Raw genomic sequence first — 27,541 nt, forward strand, 5'->3', positions numbered from 1 at the left:
TCTCTTAGCCTTGCCACCCACAGGAGGTATTTAATTTGTGTGGAAATTGTGGAGGGGTGAGAAGCTGAGAGAAGGCTGTAAGCCATGCTGAGCAGGGGAAAGCAATCCCAGTCTCTGGTGAGAAGCATGGCTCGCTGCACAGCAGGGCTGGAGCAGCTCCTAGGGTTGGGTGGTCTTTGAGGAGCCCCTTCCTCGGGCAAAATATTTACTGTTGACTGCTTTGTGGCTTTAAGCACCTTCCAAATTTCTTGGGAAAGACCTCAAAGGTGGTGTCGTGCTGTGCAACCAGTGTGATATTTACACTGTTAGTGGGTCCCAGTTATGGGCAATGCAGTCTTTTACAGATATGTATGAGGAAGGAGACTGGCGTGTGGACAAGGATATCTCCTTAGGTGGAAACACGCGTTGTGGCACGTCCCTGCTGTAGTTGCAGAGGTGCAAGCTGCTGTGCTATGTTACCATGCAGGCTGGAGGATGCTGTGAGTTGCTTTATTTTTAGGTCTTACTGCTGATTAAGTGCAAACTACGCAGCGTGTCTGGGCTGCTCAGCTTCCTTGGGGTACACCCCTGTCCTGCTTGGTGTGGACAGTGTGTTGGGAGGTCTGTTCCTCCTCAGAGGTCTGTCCTTTCCTCAGTGCCTGCAGGGAGGGGAGAGATGTTGCATCAGTGGCCACTGCTGATGGAGGCAGGGTGCGAGTGGTCAGGGATGAACAACACAGCTGTGTGCTCCCCAGGGGATGTTCAGGGCATGGAGATGTGCAGCAACTGGGGATTTTCTATGTGTGTTACTGCAGATGGTGGGGGTGACCAGCATGCTGCACAGACCCACCCAGTTGGCCTTTGGGCTTTAAGACTGCCTTTGTGACCACCTACCTGCTCTGCAGGACCAGAGGCAGACTTGCTGAATGAGAGCCTTTTCTCAAGACTTTGATTTGAATCTGAGAAAAACAACATGCACAAACTTCCCATCATGGACTGATGCAGGGAGCCCTAAATTTAGCCCAGCTCCCATCCTCGCAGCTGGAGCTCTCCTTGAGAGCAGTAATGCTCCTTTCAGCATTGGCTCACCTTTTTGCTCCTCCAGTGGCTCCATTTTCTTCTGGGGCTGGGGCAGCAGGATCTGGACCCCTTTCAGGAGCGTGAAGACAATGACGGTGTGATTGCCTGGTGAGGGAGAAGAGATGAAGCAGTACTGTGAGGCAAGCACTCTGATGGCAAATGAGGGAGGACAGCAGGATGCGTTGTTCCATTTGAATCCCATGGGGCTTGTACAGAGGTCAAGGAAAGGTGGTTGAGCAAGGACATGAGTTACCCAGGTCTCCTTGACTGCAAAGCTGTTTGGGGGCTGCGGGGCAGGGGTGACATCTCCCACCCTGGCTTTGCTGCAGGGTTATGGTGTCCTAGGTGGCAGAAGGGAGGTTTGCGAGGAAATGGGATTTGGAGAGATGGGGACAGGCGTGTGCACAGCTGCCCCCACACACAGATGTGCTCTCAGCTTTGTGCCCGCATGGGTGGCTTCTCCCAAGAGGAGCCCCGTGTTCATGCCCATGAAGTGGGGTGCAGGCAGTATGTCCAGTCTCAGCAGGACCGGCCCCTCTGCTTCGTGTAAAGGCACAGACAGTGCCACAGTGACGCCTGGTGATGGGAGATGGATTCATATCTGGCACCTTCCCAGCCGTGCGTGTACCGCGTCTGTGTGAAGCAGCAACCCTCAAAATAAGAGAAAAGCAAGGTGTGGGCGATAGGAGGTTTTCTCTGGAATTACAAGTATTTTTCCCTAGCAATTTTAGTGCCTTTGAAAGACAGCATAACCAATTTTTCCCAGCTGAAAAGCAAGCTCTTTATCTAAAGTTCAGAAGATCGAGATCCTTAGATAAAGGTCATTGGTGAAAGTGTGATAAGGTGCAGAAAGTGTCCCGAGCAAAAGGTGGCACTGGCATTAGCGCAGTCAAGAAACAGCAGCTATTTTTGGGTTGCACACTGATTTGGTTTGCTCCTCTCTGACGGTCAGGGTGCTGCAGTCGGGTGCCTGCGGGTTGGCAGGTGACGCAGAGCAGGAGCCAGCCTGTGCTGCACCCTGCGGGTACAAGTCTGCCCTACCAAGGCATGATGGCATCTGCCCTTCCTACTCAACCAGGCTGAATGTGCCAGCCATGCAGGCTAGGACAGGAGAAATGAGACAGGTCTGAAAGATCACACATCTCTTCCCAAGACACCCAAGCTGAGGGATTTTATCTGCCCAGCTCTGGTTATTCGTCCCTGTGAGGTGCTACAAGGAGCTGTGGCTTGGGGACAATTGTCCCAGGGACAATCACTGCAGGATTAATGTCCATGTGAGAAAGAGCACAGTCTTTTCTACATGTCCCCAGCTGTCTCTCCAGAGCAGTTTCTCAGTGCTTTCACTCTCCGAGGCTCTGTGTAGTTAAATACGGGCTGCGCTGCTTGGGCAGCGGTGAGATTGTCCTAACCCTTGCAACAGTTTGCACTGATTAAATGTCTGTCTCTCCCCACCGGTTTCCTGAAGACCTTGGCAAACATGTGTCTTTGTCCCAGATAACACAGCAGGTAGCTCCTGTGTAACACAACGCTTCTGGCTTGGCACTAGCTGGGAATACATGTGCGATGGGTTGGGTTTTGTCTGGTTTTCCTGGTGCCAATAGGCTTTTGCATTAAAACAGCTACGTTTGAGAAGATCATAGAAGTGCAGTGAGGCTCTGTAACAAGGTGGAGACTCAAGCTGAACATTGCATGTTATCCAGGGGAATACCCAAGGTGTGGGGTAGTTTGAGCTAATAGACATGGCTTGGCAGTCTTGGAGCACACCAGCACAGGGGTCTGTTACCCCGGCTTGGCTGCAGAGCGGTAGCTCAAGCACCTGCCTGTAGGTATCAAAATCCTATAACTGCTGATTTTTAACCAGAACTTGACAGTGATAAATGACAGGGAGCAGAACACCAGCTTGCTGGCACCCACTCGACCATCAAAGCAAGATTAGTATGTGCCTATTTTGGTTTCCCCTTTAATCAAAAATCAATTAGACAACTTCCAAATGAATATTCAGTCAAGAAGCCAGGTTGTCAGGCAGACTGACAGCACTCAGCACCACTTTCTTTGTGTTTTTCAGTTTAGAGTTATTCAGTGTATTGAAACTGAACAAGTGGATAAGGAAGGAAGAATACCTTTCTCTTTCCCCAGACGTGTCCCATTGAATGTCTCCTCAAATCCTGATGAAGCTTATTCTCCATTCCAGATGCTCAAAGCATCCTCTATGTAATGTCACTGAGCCTGCTGTTTGGCTGCATGGTTCTTCTCCTTTTCCTGCTCCCATCTGACTTGCAACCCAAAAGATTAGTTGCTTTATTTCTGTTTTAGGATGTGTGCAAAAGTATTTTTAACTTGTTTATCGAAGTACACAAGAGTTATGCAACTGCTCTTTGCTCATGAAGTCTCTGCACCCACTTCCCTATTTCCCAAAGAAATTTCTAAAAACCCACTGGGCAATTTTGACTGAATTTGATGGAAAGGAATGATTTCAGAGATGCTTCATTTTCCAACAGGCCTGCGCCACATAAATCCTCAAAGCTGTGTGAAGGAAGCAGTTTGGCTCTTTTAAGGGGAACCCCATGGGACACCAAAACCCCAGGTCTGGACATCTCTGCATTGGAAGAACAAGCCTGAGGACAAATGTGGACCAGGGAGACAGGCACTCAGCTTACTTGGACTGTAGATGTCAGATGATTCGGAAGAGGTTTTTGTACTGGGCAAAGAGATTGGCACCCTGTCCTTTGCAGAGACCCGAAAGCTCCTCATCACCTTCCAGGTGCAGAACCTGTATGAGAAATACTGAAGACAGCAAACCTCCAAGCAGACATCTACAGCTGAGCTCTTGGGGGATGTCTTGTCTGCATTTTCATCATGTCAGAGGAACAGGTGCCTGGAGAAAAACGCTGGCATCCACAGAGCCTCACCCACTTTGGGAGAGAGGGTATAGGTACCTTCTCCAGAAGTGCATCAGGATGGGGAAGATGATGACCTTGGCCCTGTGGTAGAGGACACGGTTCAGTAGCCCCTTGGAAGATAAACTCCAGATTAAATCTCTCTCTTCTTCAGAGATGTTTACCTGGCCACAGAAGAGACCTTGCTTAACCAAAGCAGTTTGTGGTGCTCCTGATGGGCCCTAGAGGCACGATTCTCTCCCTGACCCCACCTTGCATTTCAGCAGTCTCTAAGAAGAAATACTAGTTACATCCTGGCTGACTGTCCCAGATACAAGGGCAGGATCCCCCCTGGATTTCTGTGGAAAGCACTGTGCTGTGCTTTCCAAAGGGAAGACAGGCAGAGCCGTGGCTATTGCAAGGGGAAGAGGTGGGTGCAGTGGGGAGGTGACGGTGGTGACGTTGACCTCTGGAGAGTGAAAGGACTGAATTGGTGGCATGCAGCACTCATCCTGGTGCTGCAGCCCTGGCACTCCTCCAGCAGGTAGGGGATTTCACCATCGCCTTGTCCACACACTTGTCCTCAAACTATCCCTGTCAAGTGCTAGCGTGGATCTGGTGGTGGATCCATCCCATGGAGCCCAAGTGGAGGTCCCAAGCTCCAGAGCACACTCTGAAGCTTCAGAGCATGTTTTGCTGGAGCAGATGCAGACCTCTGCCTGGTTCCCCTTTCCCCACAACCACTTGCAGCTGCGATGCAATGGTCTTGAGCAACGAGCAGACAGCAGCCTTCAGCCTTCCTGGGTGGGTCCCAGGATCTTACCCGCAGTTTGGGGGGAATATCAGAGTTCAGGAAGAGTTTGCTGATGATGGCGACTTTCCGTTTGAGAAAAGCAACTTCCTTTTCTGACTGCATGTTGCGGGCTGCCAGAGCTTCAACTGAATCAGCCAGCCTGGAAAACCTGCAAAGGCATGTGGGGTCTTGCTCTGAGACAAGTGCTCTTGACTGCTAGGCTAAACAGTTTTGTTCTTGCTTAGCTTTGTATTTACTGGGCCAGAAAAAGCAATCCACAAGGTGTGGGACAGTGAAACAGGAGGGATGAAAAGCCAGTTCCCTCTTCTACCACCCTTGTGGTCACGATGTTCACCTGGGGGATGTGATGTTTGCCCTTCTTCAGGAAAAGAGGGGAATCAAAACCTGGTCTTGTGCATGAGGGGTGTGTGCTGACTGCAGGGCTGTTGCCCGTTGGCCAGGGCTTGCCCTTACAGGTTTGTCAGGGAACTGGACAAAGTCAATGGAGAAATGCCACAACAGGCACGTCAAGAAAGGTGTAGGCAAAATGTTAGATTGCTTGGGACTATCAAACCAAAAGTACTTCCAGGATACCCAAATGGGAACCCTGAGCCAGGGGACTTCTCGTTGAAATGGAGGCTTTTGGGGGCTCCATGAATAGATTAGATGTAGACAGCTATGGGGTGAGACTTTGGTTGTGTCGTATGACGTCCGGATACCAGCCTTGCACAGAGGTCCTGATAGGAGTTTAGGGGTGGCAGCACGGACCTTAGGATGTGCTAATGAATCCATGGACCAGGCTTTATCTGCTGCTGAGAGATGGGCACTACCTGCTGGATGGGTTTGGGCCAGAGCCAAGGGAGACTGGTGGTACCTGAGCACCCGGTGGAAAGGGAACTTACTTGTCGATCTCCAGATAAAACCGGAGGTCATCGACGAGGAAGTTGACAGTAATGAGCTGGCTGTTAAACAGGCGGCGTTTCACTAGTACCACCTCCTTGTCTGGTGGGGTGCTGGTAGAGGCCGTGTGGGAGCGGCAAGTGCTCACGGTGCTGCTGCTCTGCATTGAGCTGGTGGGCAAGTCTGAAAGAGGGGAAGAGCTGTTGTGTCCTGCTTCTCCCAGCACTGGGTTTGAGGCCAGCTGGGCATGTGATGCTGAGCTATACGCTGCTCCTTCACCTCACCTGTGCTTGCTTTACTGGCATGCAAGTAATTTGCTGAGGGTCATTCTACCTACGTGGCCTACAGCCTTCCTGCAGCCAGGCTCTCCAGGGAATTCAGACCCATCCAGTGTGCAGCCTTCCCTCTAGCTTAGTAACCTCCTCCATCCATTCTCCTCTTTGCACCCATGGAGTGCTTATGTTCATTGTTTTCATAGGGGATGGCCACAGTGCATTAGATCAAAAGTCTGCTGGTCTGTCTAGCTGTTATCCTGTCTCTGATAGTGGCCACAAGAAGATAACTAGGGACAAGGAAAGGTAAAAATCTGTGTTACTTCCCCCATATACAATATTCTCCAGCTTTCATAATTTTCATTTCCAGAGACTTCTTGATCTAGATAGGGTTTCTGTGTATTTAGCAATTTCAGTAGATTCCTTTTCTAACTGCTTTTCCAGCCTCCACTCGAACCTGTGTGTAAACTTTCAGGATCGACATCCTTTGGCAAAGCACTCTGTAGGCCAGCTCCCTGTTTCATAGAAAACAATTTCCTTTATTTTTTGGCCTGTGTCACCTTATCTTCATTTAGTGCCTCCTGTTTTTCGTGGAAGAGTTGCAAACTTGCATATACATTATTGCTTGAGGATGCAACAGCATCATGGGGCACCTGCATCAGAAAACCAGATGTTGCATGAATGTGTATGTGCACAAGTTGCCTGTGCAAAATTCTGGACCTCGTCTCCTGACTCCAGTGCCTAAGTGCACAGATTTCTGCACAGCAATATCTGGCATCCTGAGATACCCGCTCTTCTGGCTCTTTATATGCCTCCAGGAGAGAAAAGTAGGTCATCGTGTGGGGATGGGAGATGAGCCACAGGTTTCCCCCATTTACTTTTCTGCCTAAACCCAGGACTGTCTTGGGGAGGGAGGAGAGAGGGTGGCAGGAGTCTAGCCATACTTTCCTCCTCATTTCCTAGTTCCCGACGGAGAAATTCCTCAAACTCCGCACGGCATTTGTCATTGCCCATCTCTCTCCGGAACTTGCAGATGCTCTTGACCACGTCGCGAATGGCATACCAGGCCCACCGCTGCGGACACATGGCACAGCTCGCTTCAGCCAGTGGCTGCAGTGATAGGGCTTGCTCCCAGACAAAGCCCTCCCGTTTGGACCTACCACTGTGAGATGGACAACCAGAGCCCAGCCTTGGCAATGGGATTTGTGACCCAGCCATCATCTTTGCTTTCCAGTATTTCTTGGTTTCACTAGTGGCTATAGGTGACAGTGTGAATCACTTGGCCAGTCCTGACCAAATCTGGTGGAGCCCGTATGCAGCAGGACTCCAGAGCTGTTAGGAGTAAGGCTTTACCTATCAGCTGCCTTTTGCAACTCTCCAAGTCTGACCCTCTCACCCCATTTACATGAGCACCGCTTCACCTGCACCATCTCCTCTCTTTCTTGCCTGGACAATATCCTCAGCCTGCCAGCAGAGAGGGTCTTTCCTTACCAGCTTGTCTGTTATGAAGTTCCTCATCCCATGCTGCAAACAAAGGTTAGACTTATGCGTATCGCTCGGGGGGAACAGGTCCTGGTACTCTTTAAACCTGCCAGATGGGAGATCAGAGAGAGAGAGAGCATCAGGGGCAGCAAGACTCATGAGGAGTGGTTTGGTGGGAGGGTAGCTAAGTGGGGGGAGCAGCTGACAGGGATAGCCCTGGGGTTTGGGGTCCCACTAGACTGCTGCTCCTGGAGGAGGTTGGAGAATGGGACAGGGGCCTGGATCCCCTCCCCTGGGCTCTGTTCTTGCATGTAGCAGGCTTGGGAGTGTCTGTCCTGCTTATCTGCAGCATGTTTCCTCCTCCAGTCCAGCACCCTGCAAGCCCAGCAGTGATTTGGTCCCCACAGGACCTGCCAGCCTTGCACAGGTAAAGGCATCAGCAGCTGCAACAGCACTTTTGCTGGGGTGAGGGTCTGCCTGGGATTTTGATGCACCAGCTGGTAGTTCATAGGGAAATATGTTTGTAGCAGTTGCTGCCTGTCACCTTGGGATGGGATGGATGTTGGGAACGATGTGCTTGCATAACCACTGGGCTTAAGGAACCAGCTTGACCCAGGTGCTCACCATTGTTTTTCCATTGCTTTCTGGACAAAGATCTGTGCTGTCATCAACATCAAGGGGCTGACTGTTTCAGCCTCATTTATTTCTTTGATGATAGAAGTGTGGCAATCCAGCTGTTCCTCTGGAAGAGAAGTGCAGTCACTGCGTGCCCCTGCCAGCCACCCCCGAACCACCATGACATCTCTTCCTACCCTCATATCTGCACGTGGCACCCTGTCCCATGTCTGCCTGCCCTGTCTTCTGTTTGCTGAATTTGGCTGTCTTATCCCTTTCCCTTTCTATACTGTGCTAATTGTGTACTTTGGGAGTGAAGCTGTGACTCCAAGAGCATCTAAAGAAGACAAGACAGGGAAAAGCTATTTCTGCCACTGCAGGAATTGCATGTTGCAGGTCTTGGTCCGTAGATCCTGCCAAAGAAGTAGACCACCTTCCTGGAAATATAAGTGGCAGTGGAACACCTCAGCAAATAAATGCTCCACTGGATAGGAAAGGAGAATTGGCAGGTCCCTGCAAGAGGATACAAAATCTGCAGCCAGCACCCAGCTCAGGGAAAATAGGCTTACATCATGAATAGAGTAAAGGTAAAATGCAGGTTGGGAAGGTCCTACCAGCTGGGATTTCGGCATGGAAATAATTTCTGATAATGTTGTTAATGAGGAAGCTCTTCGTCTTGGGGTTGGTCTCTGCAACTAGCCTCTCCACAGCCATCCAGAAACGCAGTGGTTCATCTGCGTTGCGCTCCTTGAGGAACTGCTTGAAGAACTGCAGGTGGGCAGGGTTGTGCAGTACTTTCATGAAGTGTCTGTAGAGGAGGAAACACCAGGGGTTATGATCTCTGTGCCACCAGTGACCTGGAAAATAGCCAGGACCTCTGTCTTTGCTTCTCCAATGAGAGGGAGAGACACCTGAAGAAGAGCTAGAAATGTGTGGATGAGTGGTGCATGGGATCTGTGAAGCAGATGGGCCAGTAAAGGTACTGGTGGAGCACAGCCTCCCTTGTCTCTCTTGCCCATAGAATCATTTAGATTGGAAAAGACCTTTAAGATCATCATCCACTGAACCATTGGGAATCCAGGGGGGATTCTCCTGACAAGCTGTTTCTTTTCTGCCATAGGTGTACCTGCCCAACAGCTTTGCTGCCATGTATCCAAAGGAACTGGTCTCAGCCTGAAGAGGAGGCTTCACCCAGGGAGTCAAGGAGAAGGCAGGACTTTAGGTCTGTGATGGAGACCTCAGAATCTGCAAATGGACTGGGCAGCCCTGCAGAGACCAGGGGAGGGAGGCAGGTAAGTATGGGGCACCTGGAAGGACTGGTGGGAGAAGGAGGTAATGCTGTCCCCTCTGGCACTTGCTGAGACTAAACAATAATTTGCCACTGGATGGCAGAGGACTTCATGCGTTTGGCCATGGAGAGGGTGTTCTGGAGTGGAGAAACCTTGCCACTTGCAACTGGTAGATTAGGATGTTATTGAGAGATGTAAAGCCAGAGGACAGCTACATTGAAAAAATCAGCAGAGCTTTGGAAAACCAGAGCTGGGAGTGGGCTGGGATTTGGGGTCATTCATGAGGTTAGCAAGCCCTTATCTGAAGACCAGTGGACTGGGTCAAATATTTTCTTTGTTTAAGTGTGGCTCCTGAGACTGACTTTCACAATAAACAATAAATGCTGCCCTTACTCGGGACTTGTGTCTTGGTTACCATTTATATCCCAATGTGGAGCTGCGAGGACCCATGTCTGGAGTATTCCCAGGAGGTGAGACATGAGCCACATGGACATTCACATGGTCAGCGAGTACAGAGATCTAAGTGTGGTCACGGGGTGACTTTAAGTGATTTTTCTGGGAATCTGAGAGCTGCCCAGCTGCAGTACAGGTGGCACGCCAGGGGGTGATTGAGGATGAAGTGCATGAGACATGCACAAGATGTGAGGAGTAAATCTGAACTATGGGGTTGGGAGCATGTTAAAGCATTTTTTTCCTTTCCCTGGTAACTCTACAGTTCAGACCCACAGGCCACCCATGCCTACATCTGAGAGGGCCCGACAATGAAGCAGGGAGCAGTGGCACTACAGGGAAGCACTGGGAGAAATCTGCTTCCTGAAAGGGTGGAAGTAGCAAAAACCAGCAAAGCCCTGTGCTGCAGGGTGCCAGACCTGGGTCTTCTAGATGGCTTCTCTACTGTAAGAGTGGTGGACTTTGTCGTGCTTGATTTCGTTTTTCTCACAGGAACAGTCATCTTCTTTCTGTTCTCGGATTCAACAGCTGTGGGGATAGAACACGGTTGGCCCCTTCCTTAGGTGACAGCCAGAGCCTGCTCACAGGTGTCCTCAAGGCAAAGGATCCCAAAGAAACCCAAGCTGTCCCCAGAGCCACCATGCTGATGTCTGCATGGTGAGCCCAGCTCAGGAGACACTGGGGTGCTGCAGGAACTCCGTGTGATTTGACCTCTTTGACATCTTCTTCAAACTCTCCCACTCCCACCTTCCCTGGCTGGATTAACACCCCAAAACTTATGCCTTTCAAAGGTGGCTAGGCCTCTCTCTCCTTCTGGAGATGTTCTACTGGATGATGGCATGCAAACAAGGAAGATCCCTGCTTGTCCAGTCCCCTCGGGGTATGCTGGAGCACCTTCAAGGGCGTGAAGGTTGGGGGCCCGGCCACCCACCCTGCTTCTAGCCTGCTCAGACTGGACTCACCAAGTGATGGGCTTTTGAGACACAGAAGCTCATTTTCCTTGCTTGGGCTATCCACAGCCAGCAAGGGTTTCTGAACAGCGAGCACATTTGACGTCATCTTCTGGGAGTCTGCGTCAGACAGAGAAGCCAGGTCAGATCCGATGTTCATTCTTCCTGGCTATGACAGTCCTTCAGCACTTGCTCCGAGTGCTGTACTGTGACTGCTACCCACCTTTCCTTTCCCCTTCTCTGTCCTGTTCCCATGATCTACCTGTGACACTGCATTTCTCGGGTATGACCAAGGCCCCACAAGTTACCTAAGGGTTGCTACAGGTGACTGCTGTCACTCTCAGTGCACTGGCAGGTGCCCAGAAACTTGATGTCATTCTCAAAAGATCATGTGAGAAGAAAAATCTGAGATGTTACACCAGCAGAGCCAGTCCCGGTGTCCACAGGAGAAGGTCATGATGTGGAAGGGGGGTGACAGTGGCTGTTGCTGGCTGTGGGTTTCAGTCACTTTGCTGCAGCAAAGTCTGGTGACCCAGGCCAGTGCAGGGATGGGGCATCTGGTGCCTCTAGTACTGGCAGGAGGGAATTTGGCCCATAGGTCACTGCCAAAGCTTGGATTACAGCTCATGGCTCCCAGATACCCCGTCCCAACCCACTCCATGACGTCCACATGCTGTCAACAATACAGCAATGCCCTAAAGCCTTGACGAGGGGCAGTGGTCACCACAGATGCACAAAGTGTGCTCTATCAACATGAGCTCTGGCAGAAATTCAAAGCCTCCACTTACCGGTCCTGCACAGGAGAGGTTCCACCTCTGCCTGGATGGAGCCCCCTTTCCGGAGGTCCCGAGTCGCAATTAATCGCCAGTGCTTGGAGGAGAGACCTTCCAAGTTCCTCGTGCCATGCAAGGCCTGGCTCAGCTTCAAGGATTTGTTTATCCGCTGGGACAGGAGGAAACATTCATCTTTCCCAACAGCATGGCCTTGCATCTTCGGCATCAGGACATCACTCCGCAGAGACTACAGCAAGAAGAGCAGAGGGTGATTGCACAGAGCATGTATCCCAGCTTAGGAGCTGCTCCGGCACTATGCCCGATAGGCTAGCTGCATGTTTTACTGTGCCTTAGAGTACAAACCTACCCAAGTTAGATGTCTGCTTTAGCTTTAAACCACCCGGAAGAAATCTACGTGAGCATGAAGCTTGGCATAGACCTTAAACCTACCCGTGCAGCTGCTTAAAGCTGGCTCACATCTGCCTGCAGCTGGGACATACCAGGGACATGCAGCAGGTCCCCTGGGTAGTCCAGACAGCGGCTTGCCAGCAAAGGCAGCAGCTTTCCTGAAGAGGTCAACATCCACCCAGGAGGGCTGAAAACAACCCTGAAGGTGTCCCCGGCAGACAGGTAACCTCATGTGCCTTTTTGGTTGGCTGCTATCCCTGGGGCTGGCTCTGGCTGCTGCCCTGGGAGTGCCTCCCTCACCCCCCCCAGAGACCCTTCCACAGCCTTCCCCAGGGGTGAGAAATTTGCACGACTCACCAACCAGCAGGGTCAGAGTGGCTGGTTTCTGACCGAGATACGTGCTGCTGAGAGCAAGCACCAAAAATAACCCTGTTAAGTCCCGGAGCAGTTCCCCTGACATCAGTGCAGTGAGACCCGGGAGGAGTTTGGCTTAGGGGATGGTGCCCACGGAGAGCATGGCCTCGACACCTGCCGAAGTGCTAATTGCACTCCCAGACCAGGTCTGTGCTCTGAGGGCTAATTTCCTTGACAAGAGATGCTTAAAAACCTGGGCAGCTAATTAACTTACAACCAAGAGCATTTAATGAAAGCGGGTCAGGAGCTGCCAGCCGACTTTTCCAAAATGCTCAGCTCTCACTGGCTGAGACACTGGCATCTCTGTGAGCCAGGTCTTTGGGGGCACTAGCACTGACAGCCTCTCCTTACCGTTTCCAGGATCAGCCGCTGATTTTACATTGCGGTTTAGGGAAAAGCCTAACTGTTGAAGAACACCGTCTGCAGTGAGCAGAATTGTCTGCATAGGTTGTGCAGGGACCCAAGCAGGTGGGATGCTCGGGGGTTTCTGTCTGCGAGGAGGTTTCCAGGTATAAGGCTAGCAATTAGGGTGTTAATAAATGTGAGGTATTAGTGGGATTTCTGCTGCCAGGAGCGATAATAGTCTGGGAAGATCAGTGCTTGTGTGACTCTGCTTTCTTAAATCATCCCTTTACACAGTGGAAAAAATATGTGGAAAACTTGAGTGTGGTTGAATCATAGGCTAAAAGGCTGCATGCCCTCTTCCCCCAGTGTGCTGGCCAGGCACTCGTGCTGGGACAGGGACATATGCATGTGTGTCTGCACATGAGTCACATTAATAGCAGTATTCACTGCGGGCAAGGAAAAAAGGGGGAGTTAATTCCCAGAAGTGTTTTGCCCATGAGGCAGTGCCTGCTGCTGGTGCACTGCCTGCTGCTGGTCTCACCCCCACCTACCCTGAAAGACTGCATTTAAGTTTTTCCCTGCTTTTGGGCCGGGTCATGGCCCCTCTCAGGGGAGCTCTTGCAGGGCATGCCTGCAGTGCTGCTGACTTAACAGGATGCTGCAGTGGAGGAGCTGAGGATTGTTGCTCTGGGCAGCTGGAGCAGGGCCGGCTCTGCCATATCACCCTGTGGCAGCGTTGGCTGGGGGACAGAGTGAGAGGCTGGACCGCTGCGGCTAATGCTAGGCTTCCCCTCCCTCCCTTTCTCCAACTTTTCACATCCCCACTGTTGCCTGTGTGCCCCACGAGGATGCCCGTGTCCCCCATACGTCCCTTTTACCGTAGACTGGAGGAACGTCTTGTCATCGTCAGCCAGAAATTCTTCATAGAAGCTGCAGAGCACCTGAGGAGGAACAAAGGTGGGTTGTCGTCAGGCGGTGCTCCAGCAGCAACTGGCACCCCCCAGCCCTGCTGTACCCTGAGGTCGCAGCCGTGACACCGCGGGCGTTACAGCTTGCTGAGATGCCCAGGACAGCTCTGCCAGGAGCTGTACACCCAGGTTGGTCCATTGGGCTGCTCAGTGGCTGCCCAAGAAGGGCTTGGGTTGTAAATGTGTTTTACTCATGTTGTGCTGGAACCAGCAACTCGGACGCAAAAGGATGGCTACTGCCCTGGCATCCCCTGGCCCTTGGCATGTGCACCTAACAACAGAGGTCACCAGCTGCTAAATGACTGCTCACCTCTGCTCCGCTGCCTAGCAAACCAGTGAGGATGCTCCTCTCCACTGGCCTGGCGCATCTTGGTCACTGGGTCCAGTGCAAGGTGGCTTGCGACTGTCAGTTTTTCCCTTCCTAGTCTTTTTTCAACTTCGTTTTCCAAATACCTCAATTCTTAAACATGCCCACAGCCCTCATTGCAGCCCAGGGGTGCCAATGCCAGCTGTGCCTCCCAGCCTGACCACTGCCAGCACTGCTCTGTACCTTGCAAATCTCCTTCTGGGCTCTGAATATCCAGGGGGAGAATTCTCCAGACATCAGATGGTTCCGCAAGCTCCTGAGAGTCCTGGTCTCCAAGGGAAGCTGCTGGATGGTGCCCTCCTCCAGGTAGGTCTTGCATATCTTCTTCCCGATCATATGACACAGAAAGAAACAGTTTTCTCTGCTGGGGTCCAGCACCACGGGCAGAAATTCCTCCAGGTCATGCCACAGGTCCAGGAGATGAGTCTCCACAGGCCGGTCCTGGCACTTCAAGAAGTCCCTGAAGGGCCGACCTGCACAGGTGTCAGCACTAAGGGCCCAGGGAAGGAAACTCAGGGTCTTGACCGGCTTTTTCAGGGATGGCAGATGGACAAGGGGTGCAGAGGAATGCAAGTTAGAGAGGACTTTCTCTTCACAGAGGTCTTCCAGATGAAGGACCTGCTTTGCACTGGGTCTAGGTCTTTTGGGAGAGGCTGCTCCTCCTTTGCCTCGAAAAGCAGTGTTTGCAGGATGCTCTGAATGCTGAGTAATCGATCCCAAAGCATCCTTATCCAGACATGATTCCTTTGTGCTCCCAGCTGGCCCCGGCTGCCTTTCTCGTTGCACCTGAAAACTGGGCATCTTCATTTCTTGGGTGTCTCTTCCCTCCTTGACCAGAGTCCAGATCTCTGCTTTGGCCTTCTTGCTGCAGTAGGGCCCTGACAAACCCTGGCTCCTTTTAATATGCATCGTGAAGAGATTCTCCGAAAAGCCTGAGGGCTCCTGCGAGTTGGCCTGTAATAAACGCTCCTGATATTCCTGCAGCAGAGGCCAGCATGATTTCTCTTCCTCCATGCCCTTCTTGCAGTGGATGAAGAATTTAGGGAGCCAGTAACTCTGAATCATAAAGAGGGCCCGTTCCTGCATCTTGCTTAGGATGTCCCTTCTGGTGCTGATGGGCTGAATGTGCCTGGCTTTTGGCAGCAACCCTGAAAAAGATGCAGGGGATTACGATGGGGAGATGGCTCCGTGCAGACTGTTGCCCAGCCAAACAAAGCTGATGATGGTATCCCATCTCCCTGGGAGCATCCTGGAAAGGCCACTGCTCGTCTCCAACTCCCATGTTTCTTACCAACGATGGTCCTGCAAAGAGTGATGACGCTGGAGCCTTGACGCAGGTGAGTGGCTTTCAGCCTGTGGAGCAAGGACAAATAGAGGTCCCTCTGCCTCGCGTCTGACTCGTCAAGCCCCAGGAGCCTTTCAGTGGTGAGCCAGAAGTTGGTCAGTTCTTCCCCTATGGATCAGATAAGGGACGGGAGTTGGAGGGAGTCCCCAAAAGCCCCACTGATGAGCAAAGTAGCCTGTGTTTTAAAAAAAAAAGAAAGAAGGAAAGATCACCTGGATGAACTGAGGGAACAGTGTAGAGAAGAGCCAGGGTTATGCATCGACCTGGCATGCAGCACCCATGCTGGGGCTCTGCTGCTGGCTCATCTTCCAAAGCTCTGTCTGGGGTCACAGTGTCTCCCATCTCACCAGTGCTTACCCACGCCCTCAGCTCTGTGCCGGTGTCCTGCCAGGTAGCTTGCCCACAGCTGCCTGAGAAAGGGCTGCAGAGCACCCCATGCCCACCTGCTGTTCCTTGGATGAAGGCCTGAAAGTTCCACATGCCCCGGCTCCCGCTGATGCACTTCTCCAACAGCCACTGGTCAGCACTTTGCCAGTTCAGCAGTTTTGCTGTCAGAGAGAGTGCAGAGCACGGCATTAGGGGTTGCATGCAGGAGTAGTCCCCAAGAAAGCCCTCCAGACCCCACCAGCCCACAGAGGCTGCCGGAGGGCAGCAGTGCTGTGAGCCAGGAGACCAGCAAATCGCACTGAAATGGGACTTTCAGACAGGTTGTGGGATGCATGTGTGGTGTTTGCAAGGACAATCAGCTCATGTCGGTGATAGCGTGCCCAGTTATCGTGCCTCTTCCCCTTGCAAACATCCATCTTTTTTGCTTGAGTTTGGGGCTTGCCCTCAATCTCCTTCAGTTTGAGGATCAACCCAACTGGAGAAGCAGCAGCAATGCATTCAAAAATGGCACTGGAGCAAGCCTTCATGAATCGCTTATTTCTTCTGAAATTAAAATCTGCATACCTGCTGCCATAGCTTTCTTTCCAGTGGCCTTTCCTTGCCTTGACATGCAGGCTGACAAAGCAGTTGGCTGGGCTGACATGGCTCATTTTAGGGGTAAACTGAGCACAATTCAGACTTGCTGCTGGTAAGGCAGACCATGGCATAGGCCTGTTTTCCCAGCATCAGACGAGGAGCGTATCACAATACAGTGTGAGAGCTCTGGGCACCCTGCACAGCAGCAAACCTGAAACTCCAGGACCCCAGTTTCCTATGCCCGAGGATGCTCTCCAGCCCCGCTCCACCCCTGAACCACACGGTAAACCCTGCTAAGCTGCTATTTCAGCTCAACTCCACAGAGGCAGCGAGCCCATACTAACGGAGCTGTGGGCTAAAGCCCCGCTCATCCTGTGGAAACCCTGGGATCTGCGGCATGCCTAAAAATGGGACGTGCAATGCCTTTTTAACCAGGAGCAGAGGCATGACCCGCTGGGCAGGCACCAGGCGGTGACAGCCCTGACAAGAGGAAGCCCTGCTGCAGCGACAAGGACGAAGCCGCTCCGATTTCCTCCATGCCGCGATGACTCACCTGCTTCCCCCGACCGAATGAAACCCAGGAGCTTCTGGCAGAGGACAAGGTGGAGGCACAGGCTGGATCTGCAGAAGTGAGGCAGCCGGTGCTTTTCCAGCCAAGCCAGTAACGCCGTGGGGCTGGGTTCCTGCATTGCAACGCCCGTGCCCAAGAAGAGGATTAGGCTGTGAGCAAGGAGCCGTCTCTTGCCTGGGGATTAGGGTGAGTAACGGGCCCTGCTGCGGGGGGAAGGAGGCTGGGGAAGGCTCCCTGTTGCTAGACAGCGATGCAAGCCGTCCCCGTGCTGGGAAAGAAGGGGAATACTTGAGCTATAGCCCCTGCCCGCATCCCCACGAGCTCTGCCTGCAAACCTGGGAGACCCAGCGCTGTGTGGCTGCCTGCAAAGCTGCCTCCCCTCGCAGCCTGCCTGCTTTCTGTGAGCCCAGACAGGAAGGCACGGCATCTTTCCGGCAGCGCCGAGAGGAGCAGGTTCCCTTTTGCTATGGGACCTGAGCACCGCAAACGGCGCTCGTGGCTGTGGGGAAGGGGGATGTCCATGGGGAGGACTGAGCCAGTTGGAGGATCAACAGGACTTCACTCCTGGTGAATGCAGGAGGAATACAGGGCACCAGGGGCTGACGTTCGTGTCTTCCTTCTCTGCCACCACACATGCTCTCCTTAACTCCAGCTATCGATGTTTACTGAGGGCTGGAGGGACCCCATAAGCTGCACCAGGACTTTAAATGGCTTATGCTTTTCCCAGGGCTTAAAAGCAATATGACGCCTGGGTTTGACATAATCCCCCGGCTGCAAGAACAGGAGAGCTAGAGAGTGGCCCAAGCAATGAGAAACCAGCTCCTTCCCTCCCCTGCCCTGTGCCCTTCCTCCCTCCTCCTCATCCTCCTCCCTCCTCGCAAGAGGCATTTTCTCACCAAGTGGCTTGGCAGCTCTGGCCAGAGGTCCCACTGGCCCATGCTGCTGATGTAAATGGGTGTCTGGCCAAAAACCTGTATAAAAAGGAAAGGGGATAGCTGAAAGAGATGGAGGGTGGCAGGGGAGCCCACAGCCCAGTGGTTCTAGTTAGCCCTCACTACGGAGAAGGGCATTGTCTTCCCTTTCAGACCTCTGTCTCCACGCTGAGGTCCTCAGGTTTCCCTTATTTTCCAGCCTGAGTGGGGTGTATTCCCAATTTTCCTGGGGGCCTCTAACAACACAGAAGCTGAAAGTTCACCTGAGAAGAGCTCAGAAACATCCTGGGCTTTATGGCGCAAAGTGGACTTACCGGAAGATTCAGAAATGTGTTGAAAAAATCAACAAAAACATCATCTCTCAGCAGGAGCCCCATGTCCGTAGAGGCTATGGTTGCTACAGGGGGGAGAAGAGAAAGTTACCTGGGCTTTGTGTTGCTGAGTGTGATATAAAATGTGAACTAAAAGATGAGTTTTGAGAGGGAGAGCTCTAGAGGATGTGCAGTAGGGGCTTGTCCCATGCACACATGGGAGGATTGGGACCTGGAACAGTCCATGAAATTTGGGTCCCAGTGCACCCATGTGCTTTGGGTGGGTGGCGGCACAGGGTGTTTGGAAAGCACCAGGTTCAGCTGCACACAGGAGCTGGAAATTTGAATGGCAGCTTCCTAAATAGCAAAGGTACATGATTCATGGAGGCTAAGTACAAATGTGGTGGCATCTGTAGGGCAAGAGAAAGGAGAAGCTGTGGCTGGAGGGAACAAGCTGTGCTCCTCCACTGTACCCAGACACCAGGCATAACCCTGCTATCATGGAGAGGAATCGTGTGCCGTGCTGTGGTGCTGCTGCTCCAGCCCCACTGCCCTGATGCCCTCCGAGTCCTCTTGCTCAGGTTCTGGTAGCAAATTCCCCCAAATGAGCAGGCACCATCAGGCTGGGAGCAGGTTGTGGCTCTGGGTAAAGTGACAGTAGCTGCAGACCTCCACCACATGCACCCAGGACATCAAGGCAGTGTGCTACTAGTGCCAACACCTCCCACTATCCTGTGAAGTTTTATTCATGTCTGAAAGATCTGGATGCAAGGGGGTGGGCTGGCATCAGCTAACTGATGGGTGGATGCCCTTGGAAATGTCTGCTTGTGTGAAGGCAGAGCTGTGTCACTAGGAGGACCCACATTTCAGAAGCCTAACGCTGCTTTTCACCCACTGTCCCCTTTGGAGTGTGCTTGGAGGGGCTGAAGCCTCCAGCAAAAGTAACTCACCAGTGGCCGTCATGTTGCCGTGTCCCGGGGATGTGTTCTGGAGTGCCACGCTGCTTGTGACACATTTGTCCCGGCGAGTCCCTGGGGGGGCTGCAGGGCTCTTGGGCACTGCAGGGCTCTCAGCACCTCCCTCTTTGCTGTCCTTCAGGGAAATGTCACTTTTCTAATCACCAGCCCTGCAAACGCACTTGGGCAGTCCTGAAATGAAACCCTTCCCCTCTCCCCACTTGGGCAAACTTTTTGCCTTCAAACTAGGTTCTTGGTAGCACCTCGGCACCGTGTGCGGTTGCTGTCAGCACATCTGCTCAGGTGGTGACGGAAATTTCACAGGAGACCCTGCTACATCTGCCCCAGACAGAGCAACCGCAGATTTCTTATCAGCTGTCCTGCTTCATCAGGTCTGGGGCTGAGACCCAGTCTTGGAGACCCTCCAGTGGGAAGAGGAGAAAGAAAGAAGGAGCCACTTCTCTCTCTTGCAGCAGTGACCTGTTTCCCTGGCAGGAGGGGGAATCTGCTCCCCAGGTGGGTATTTGATCCCCCTGACCATAATGCCGTGGTGTCAGACCTGGCAGGACTGCTAGCGCCCTCCAGGTTTTGGGCACCGTCATGCCCAGGGTCTCTGATGTGCCCTGTAGCAGAGAAGTGGGTCTGCTCGTTGGTGGGAGTGGAAAGGGTTTCGTGGCCTGTGGAGGGTGTGGAGCAGAGGTTTTGTGGCCTCTCCTGCGCTGGACATCTCTTCCGTGCTTGCCTAAGAGGGGGCTGCAGCATAGACTGCCAACCTTGCGTTTCTAAGAAGCCCTGAGCTTTCTCGCTCCGGCCATTACCGCCACGCAGCTGCGTTGCGTGTCGCGTCCCCTTCCGTGGCTGTGGCCGCGGTCCCCGTTCCTGTCACCTGCGTGGGCAGGTTCAAACACACGTCCCCTGGTGCGCAGCCACCTCTGCGCGGAGGGGGGTCCCTGGCGCAGGTGGCGGTGGGGCAGGGCGGTGGGGACCCCCCCGGGGTCCCCGCAGCGGGGTCACCTCGCGAGGTGGCGCTGTCAAATCAGGAATGTGAAGCTGTCCCCAGCGGCAACAGGGCTCAGCGCCTCAGCCGTGGGCTGGGGACTCCACAGCCGCCAAGGAGTACGGGGACGACTCCTAATTAATTGCGGGGCTGGTGCTGGCGACCCCCCAGGGTGATAGTCCTGGGCTACCGGCACCGGTTCGCTCCGTCCCCCCGAGCGAGCGAGGGCGTTTCTTTTCCCACAAGCGGGAAAACTGGTGGTACACCAGGCCAGGGGGGACGCGACAGAGACCCTAGAGGTCATGGCCAAACCGTCCGTGCGTAAGTGTGTGCCCTGGGGAGGTCACGTCCTGCCACGCTGCGAGGCACCGGCCACGCTGCCTTAGTTCGAATGGTCGAAGCCGTTGGGTTTAACGGCCGCGGGTGGTGCGCGCGTCCTCGCAGGACGCGTGGGACGCACATCCTCGTGGTGACAACGAAGGGATGTTGTCCTTTGGGTGATGCTTCGCTTTTGGGTGGCGGGGGCAAGGACTGGCTTGTGCCCTGCTGCGGGATGGCTTGGCAGTCCCTGCCCTGCGTTGGCCACTGCGGCGATGGCTCCGGCATGGGGCTGAGCACAGCCCCTTGGGGATGCACGCTCACCTTTTTTCGGTCACAGCCCGGGCACATCTGCTGGTCAGTATGCCAAAACCCAAACTGACATGGGGAAGGAGCAGCCATGAGCCTCAGAACATCCGCTTGTCCTAGTGGTGTCAGGGAGAGCTGCGGGAAGGAGTTATGGGAGACCCTGGGGAGGAGTAGCTCCGATCACAAATTCATAAGGATTTATACCGCTAAGCCCAAGAGATGAGACAAGGGGTTAGGGATGAGCTGGCGTGGTGGCTGTCTCACACATGAAAGACTCAAAAGTCCTCAGGGAAAGGTTGCAACTGTCAAAAAAATATATTTTCCAGTTGGCAACTGACCAGATGCCCAGTGAGTTCCTCAGAGGCTGATGTAGCTCCGCTGGTGCCCGTCTGGCTCTGGACTGACCCCAGGGGGACTGTGCCGGTTTCTGCTGAGAAAGGACCAAGGTTGTGAGCAGGAACAGGCCAACACGGTTACTGTGGGAGTGCACAGGGCCATTTCCATGGCGTCTCTCCCCAAAAGGAGACCCCAAGAGGTCTGGCAGAACGGAGCTCCGCTCAGCCCGGCTGCAGCTTCCCAGGGTTTGCTTGGTGCGTGCATGGGCATGTCTGCCCTCTTCGTCTTGCCGCAATGGCTCCTTGCAAAAGGAGCTCATGTGAGCTGTGTGGCTGTTAAGAAAAAAAAGAAAAAAAAAAGAGGCTTAAAAAAAATAGGTGGATACATGAGCACAGCCCAGATTTAGAAGGGGGCTCGGAGAGGAGCGCAGTGCCTGGACTCTGTACAAAGATAAGGGCAGGGTTGCAACACCAAACACGTCAGAAGGGCTTTGCTCGCCCTCTGTCCGAGCCCGAATTACCCACGTCCTCTGTCCCCCCACACAGGGAGCAGCTCACCCTCAGCAGACCCGAGGCCGCCTCTGCCAGCGGCAGAGCCTCGCGCTCCCGGGGTGGCAGAGGGGACGGGGCAGGGTTTCTTATCCTTGCCCAACGTAAACTGGCACGGCTCGCCGTGGCAGCGAAGTCCAAGGCTGCCAGACTGCGGGGTCAGCCTCGCCGCCTGTCATCGCGGGCTGCTCACAGCCTCCCCGTGCAGCCCAACCGGCCCCTTTTGGTGCTGTGGGGAGGGTGGGGGTTGTTTTCCTCCCCCCAGCTGCACTCGGTACCTACTGAGCCACAGCGACCCTGAACACCTCAGCATTGCTTTTGGTCTCAGGTGATGGTCTACAGCATCTGCAAGGTGGGAAGCACCAGCATGAGGGAGCGGTGCAAGCACCTTGATGCACAAACCTGCTCTCCCTCTAGCATGAGTATTATATGCCCAGAGTGAGCTTTTGGGGGAAGATTGTTTCCCCCCCCCCCATACAGCCCCAGCCTGTTCTCATATAAATAGTTTAGGACACCTCAAAGACTGTCAGCAATGGGTGTGATCCTTTTGGGCCCATAGCACCTTAAAACTGGAATTGTCTGAGGTCTCAGGTATGGCAGTTCTGCTTTAAATACTAATTCCTTTCTTGAATGTATTAGGATTATTTTTTTTATATGTGATTTTTCATGCTTGGTCTCCTGGGTGTGTAAGATTTTTTTGCTCAGCAAGGACATCTCTGGTATTTCCTTACATTAATTAGAAGTATTTTTGAGTCTATTGCCATCTGTCCGTAGTTTCCTTGCTTGGGACTGACCGTGAAGGCTAGGCTCTGACCCGTTACACCTGGCAGCCCTGCAGCACATTCTGCGTTTGCATGCCTCTTCTCCAGCTAAAGCAAAATCACTTGTGTAACCTTATACGAGTGTCAGGATCTGTTGACTTCACCAGTCCAGGTTAAGCATGTCTTGTGGCAGGACAGGACCTAATTCAGCCATAAGGGAGGGACACAGACAACAGCACTTTGCAGTTACCCTTCATAATTTACAGTCTTGGGCCTGGATCCTACCATTGAATCCACTTGGGCAGCGCTTTTGAGGATTTCTGCACTCTCACTTAAGGAGCTGTGAAGTGTATTAGGCTGAAATTAATCTGCCAGCCACAGCTAACACAGCCCTGACCTAGCTGGGAGTGTGTTTAGCAGCATGAACAGCGCTAATAAAAAAAGACCAAAAAAAACCCCCAACAAAAACAACCCTGCCAATGCACACTGTGACCAATTTCCAACTGCAGGGAAAGGCATGTGCTGAGCACTCCCTAGGATATTCTCCACCCTTGTACAGAGCAAACCGAGCCAAGCAATTTCTAGGTCTCAAATCCCGCCTGCCCCTGACGTTCTCATTTTCCAGCTTCCCCTGGTTGCTTTTGAAGGCGAGCACGTGCTTCTTGGTGGCGGCCCCTGCCCGCTGAAGACGCTCGGCCTCTGCGCAAGGTCTGCACGTGTGCAGGGCAGAGCTGGCGAGAGGTAGGTGCTGCTTGCTGGGGTTGCTGCCAGACCGGTGCCCCGAGCTGGCAGCTGCGATGCCCCTTCTGCAAAGAGCCCTCCCCGGGGGGTGCCGGGGAAGGGGGCTGCTGGGGCACAAAGCGATGCCGCGGTTTCTTGCGAGGGGTGGCAAGGTGGGCATCGGGCACGGCAACCGGCACCAAGGTGGCTGAAAAAGGGGTGGAGAGGGAGGTGCGAGCAACCCGGAGGGGGTTGCACAAGGCTTTCTGGGCTGCTGCGGTCCAAGGCCCCTCTTCCCCTAAATGCGTCATGGGCACGTATTGCAGTCGAGCTGCAAGGGGAGGGAGCTTTTTTTCTTTGCATGTCCCTCTGCACTTTTTTATTTATTAATTTGCTTTCCTGAATTGCCCTTCTCTGCAGCCCAGGTAATCCGCTCTGCCTCCGAAAGTCCTCTGACCACCAGCCCTCAGCTACCCTTGACCCTGGCAGCATCTTCAAAGGGAGCATGGGCCTGCTGCGGAGCGTGCAATGTTTGCTCACTTATCGGGCGAGCAGCTACCGCCTCCCTGCCTTGGGGGGTTTCGTCAGCCTCCCGCAGCAGTGCTCCAGGGGAGACCGGTCAGCCACCGCTGCTTGTACAAGGTCAGTCCCCCCCGGCGCAGACGTTTCCCCCGTCCCGCGGTGAGCTCCCTGTCCTCAGTTGGTGACTGCTGTTTGAGTCTTATCAGGGCAACTTGTTAATTAAGCACTCACTAAGGCCTTAGGTTTATTTTTCCAGCCCTTGCTAATCATGGGTAAAAGGGGCTGCATCTCCAGTTCCTCCAGCCCCGTGAGTCCCCCCGGAGCCCAGGCCCCGGCAGCGGTCGGCACGCCGTGGTGGGTCCGAGCAGAGGTAGCTGTGCGGAGCGGTAGGCAGAGATGGAGGTGATGCACCATCAGGACGGACATCCAGCCCATGCCTGGTCTCACTCGGGTGCGTTTCAGTTCCTTATGCGGGACCTCACAGCCCAGAGCTCTTTCCTAGATGGGTCTGAAAATGATGTATGAATTTGGGAATGTTTTAGCTGTTGGGCACGGAGACAGGAGAGGTGTTGAAGATATCCCTGCTCATTGCAGGGGCGGTTGGACTAGATAACCTTTAAAGGTCCCTTCCAACCCAAACTATTCTACAATTCTATGATTCTCTGCTCGTCCCTCCTCTCTCCCAGCTGTGTTACTGCTAGAGGCTGGGACATTTCGGGTGCATCAGGCCTCCTCCTAGGATCTAACCGGTCACAACAAATGGACCATTCCTCCTTCCTGTGTGACATCTCTTTTAAAAAGAAAGCATTAATTTCTATTTAAGATTATTTTTTTTTTAGTGCTGGTAAAAGGCAAATGGGTACCTGGGCTTAGCAGACCAGGTCTGCAGTCTGTTGGGGCTGAGATCCCCAGGGGTGGCCAGCTCTCCAGCTGCAGGGTCTTCAGTGGGGGGCCACCCTTCGAAATGGTCCCAGGGAGCTGGGGAAGAGTCCCAGCACTGCTGGAGCAAAGCCAACAGCCACCTGCCCCAGGGCCTGAGCCACAGGGAAGTTTCATATCCTGCCTTTTTAACCCTTGAATTCCACTCTATTTTTTCTCTCTGTGGTGTGACATTTCTGCATTTTAAGGCATTCCCAAATTCATGAGGCTGCACTTTCAAGGGGTCTCAGCAGCCAGGCGGGGGTGCAAGGTCCCTGTGCCGAGAGCAAACTGCCCAGGGCAGCTGGGGGGGGGACATGAAGAAGGGGAGAGGGGGGACACCAGGAGAGGGATAGGGGGACGTGGACCAGGATGGGTCACAGCAGCCCCAGCAAGGCACAGTGGAGAGGGAAGCCATGACCCCTTGCTGCTTGGCTTCTGGCTGGGGTTGGAAAAAGAGATGCCAGGGTGGTGGTATCAAACTGGGCACACATAAGAGCGGGCACAACTCATGCCAACCGTGAGAGATGCGACTGTCCTGGTCCCCAGACCTCTCCCGGGGAGACCAGGGACTTGGCTGTGTGCTGTCCCTGCCAGGTTTGCATTGCTGCCTTGGAGGCAGAAGGCTGCAAAGTCCAGCCCTGAGCAACCCTCCTAGCTCACCAGGCACTTTCCAACCCTGGCAATGCTCGCAGGATATAAACCGCGCCGGAGGGAAGTGCCGGGGCAGGCGAATAAAGGTGTTCCCACGAATTAATAGGAGGAAAAAAGAAAAACATGTGCCAGTTGGGACTCGCCCCCGGAGAGGCGCATTGTCTCTGGCAGGCTCGCTGCGCATTTAGAGCGGGGCCCTTTGAAGGCTGATTTAAATCCACTCCTGGGAGGTGTCACCTGTTGGCATCGTGCCTTCCCCAGCTCCCCGATGTGGTTTTTGTCTCGTTGAACGCTGGCGACAATAAGGGTCACTGGAGCACGCAGCTGGGCGAAGGCACAGGCTGAGTCGTGTTTCCCAAAAAAAAAAAAAAAACCAAACCCGGCAGCCTGCAAGGGGAGGAGGGGAAGGCAAGGCTGTAAACAAGCCGCCCTGAACCCTGCGAGATTGGCGAGGGGACGCTTCTATCCCCCGCCGGCCTCCCGGGAGAGGGCGCTGGCCCCGCGGCTGCAGCGCCCGGCTCTTCTCTGCTGGCTCGTAAACATGTTGTGCAGGGCGAGGGCAAGGCAAGGGGGGACTGCCACCAAACCTCCCCCCCGGGGCTGGGAGAGACATCCTCCCACCCCAGCCGCGAAACCCTTGCCCACGCTGGGGGGGTCTCTTGCAGGTGGGGGTTTGCTGCCCGGCGTGTATTTATCGGATGGAGAGGAGGCGTTGACCCTGCAAGCTGCCTTTGGTCCTCTCTTCCCTTCGGGGTTGTTCGGAGCTCAGCCGGTGAAAAGAGGGGCTGCCCAGCCCCGAGGCTTGGATGGCGTGAGGGTCACCCGGCGCCGCAGGGACTTCCACCTGTAAACACCCTGGGCTTGTTTGCAGGCAGCTCTGGTGGCCAAAGTTTCTGGGAAATTTGCAAGTAGCAAGCACGTTTCCAAGAATTTGGAGCTTATCGGTACTGTCAGTGTCTCCATTAAACAAATCCTCTCTGCAAACCCAGGGAAAAGGGCTGGGCATGGCTTTACATTGCCTGTGGCTTGACAGCTTCTCTTTATGGGAGCTATTTTGGGTCTTTCCTGGAGTGACTGGGTCTAGGCACCAGCTCCTGCCTCCTTTTGCTTCAGCCGAGCGGTTAGATTCAAGCGACCACAGCTGGACTTGGTCTGAATATGAGATCCTGAGCTAATTTCTACCGGTAAAACGCAGCATTTGTTTGAATGTGTTGAAACCTTTGCTCTATACATGGGGTGCAGGAACTGGGGCACTGGGGGAAGGCAGTTTCTGTTGTAACACTTGTTGGCTTTGCCTTGCCCAGGCAATGGGAGAAGGTGAAAAGCACCTGCATTTCACCTTTTGCTGGACAGCCTCGGGGGATTAACACACACTTGTGGCTGCTGCAGGGTGGTGGTAAAGAATAAGCCGGGTTGTCCCTGGAGGAGGGGTGGGGACCCGGCTCTTGAGATGGGCCATAAATCAAGGCAAGGCCTTAGCCAGCACTTCCACCTCCTGGCTGAGGATCCAGCTCTCCCTGGCCACTTTCCCCCCAGGTGTGTCTTCAGTAGGGTGGCTGTGACGGCCAGGAGGGTCCCTCTTTTCATGGGAAATAGCAATTTTGGTGCCACCCCCCCAAGGCTGGTGTGGGGCAGCCCAGGATCCTGTCGCCCCTGGACAGGCGTGTGGGTGCTGTGTGCTTGTCCTGGTACCTGTGTCCGTGTGTGCAGGCATGTGTGCAGGGGCTGGAGCTCCTTCTGCTAGTGCTGGCGTTGCTCTCCGGCCTCTTGGGTGTGGGCTGGGAGGTGCAGAGGGCTGAGCAGGAGCAGGGATGGGACAGCGAGCTGCCGGGGTGGAAAAATACTGGGCAGTGCCTGCAGTTTGCTGGGTGCCCCTTGCCACCCGGGTGCCTCTGAAGTGGGTGCCCCCACACCCACGATGGGGCTGGGGGAGCTCTCCTCTCTCGTGTGACAGTGCCCAATCCTGTGCCCTGGAGCGAGGGTTTTGGCCGCAAACCCAGGTGCTGGAGCCCGTTACCCGCTCCGAGGGGCAAAGCGGGGCATAGAGCAGGTACTGCCTGTTCCCCCACCCCCAAATGTGTGCACCACGCCAGAGCCAGGGCTTGGGGGGGGCTCCAGTTCCTCCCTCTCGTCCCCGCTGCCCTGTTTACCCAGGGCGGCCGATTTCCATCCCTGGGAGTTATGCAAAGGCAGCCGCTAACGTAACCGCCGCGGAAAGCCCTGGATCTGCTCCTGCCTCCGCTTTCCCAGAACTAGGCGAGATGAGGAGTTATTTTTTTTTCGGGCCGGGAGGGTTGCAAAATGAACCACCACCACCCCTCCCTCCCTTTCGCTTTGCTTTCCGCTCCCCCTCCTTCCGTGTGGGGCGAAGCGGGGGGTTTCCCGCCCGTTCCCGGCGACGGGGGCGAAGGGGGGGGGG

General features: G+C 53.9%; 2 protein-coding genes across 2 annotated transcripts in view; one reads left to right on the plus strand and one right to left on the minus strand.

Moving 5' to 3' along the window:
• Positions 1-612: 612 nt before the first annotated feature.
• Positions 613-19,046, minus strand: RGSL1 (regulator of G-protein signaling like 1). Its single transcript, XM_010580708.1, has 19 exons — positions 19,034-19,046; positions 18,087-18,169; positions 17,737-17,811; positions 16,823-16,952; positions 15,253-15,414; positions 14,145-15,109; positions 13,505-13,567; positions 11,475-11,706; positions 10,668-10,806; positions 8,612-8,805; positions 8,007-8,124; positions 7,392-7,488; positions 6,845-6,974; positions 5,631-5,811; positions 4,759-4,897; positions 3,996-4,120; positions 3,717-3,829; positions 1,069-1,164; positions 613-638 (listed from the first exon to the last, which is right to left on the minus strand). The coding sequence occupies exons 1-19, from the start codon at positions 19,044-19,046 to the stop codon at positions 613-615; spliced, it is 3,081 nt and encodes a 1,026-aa protein (XP_010579010.1).
• Positions 19,047-26,115: 7,069 nt separating this feature from the next.
• The window catches only part of GLUL (glutamate-ammonia ligase), a 7,021-nt gene continuing 5,595 nt past the window's right edge, over positions 26,116-27,541 (plus strand). Inside the window, exon 1 of the mRNA XM_010580620.1 lies at positions 26,116-26,306. The gene's annotated coding sequence lies outside the window, so the exon portion shown is untranslated. The remainder of the gene's footprint in view (positions 26,307-27,541) is intronic.

The sequence above is a fragment of the Haliaeetus leucocephalus genome, unplaced genomic scaffold, assembly GCF_000737465.1.
Source record: "Haliaeetus leucocephalus isolate CR32 unplaced genomic scaffold, Haliaeetus_leucocephalus-4.0 Scaffold730, whole genome shotgun sequence".
Lineage (NCBI taxonomy): Eukaryota > Metazoa > Chordata > Aves > Accipitriformes > Accipitridae > Haliaeetus > Haliaeetus leucocephalus.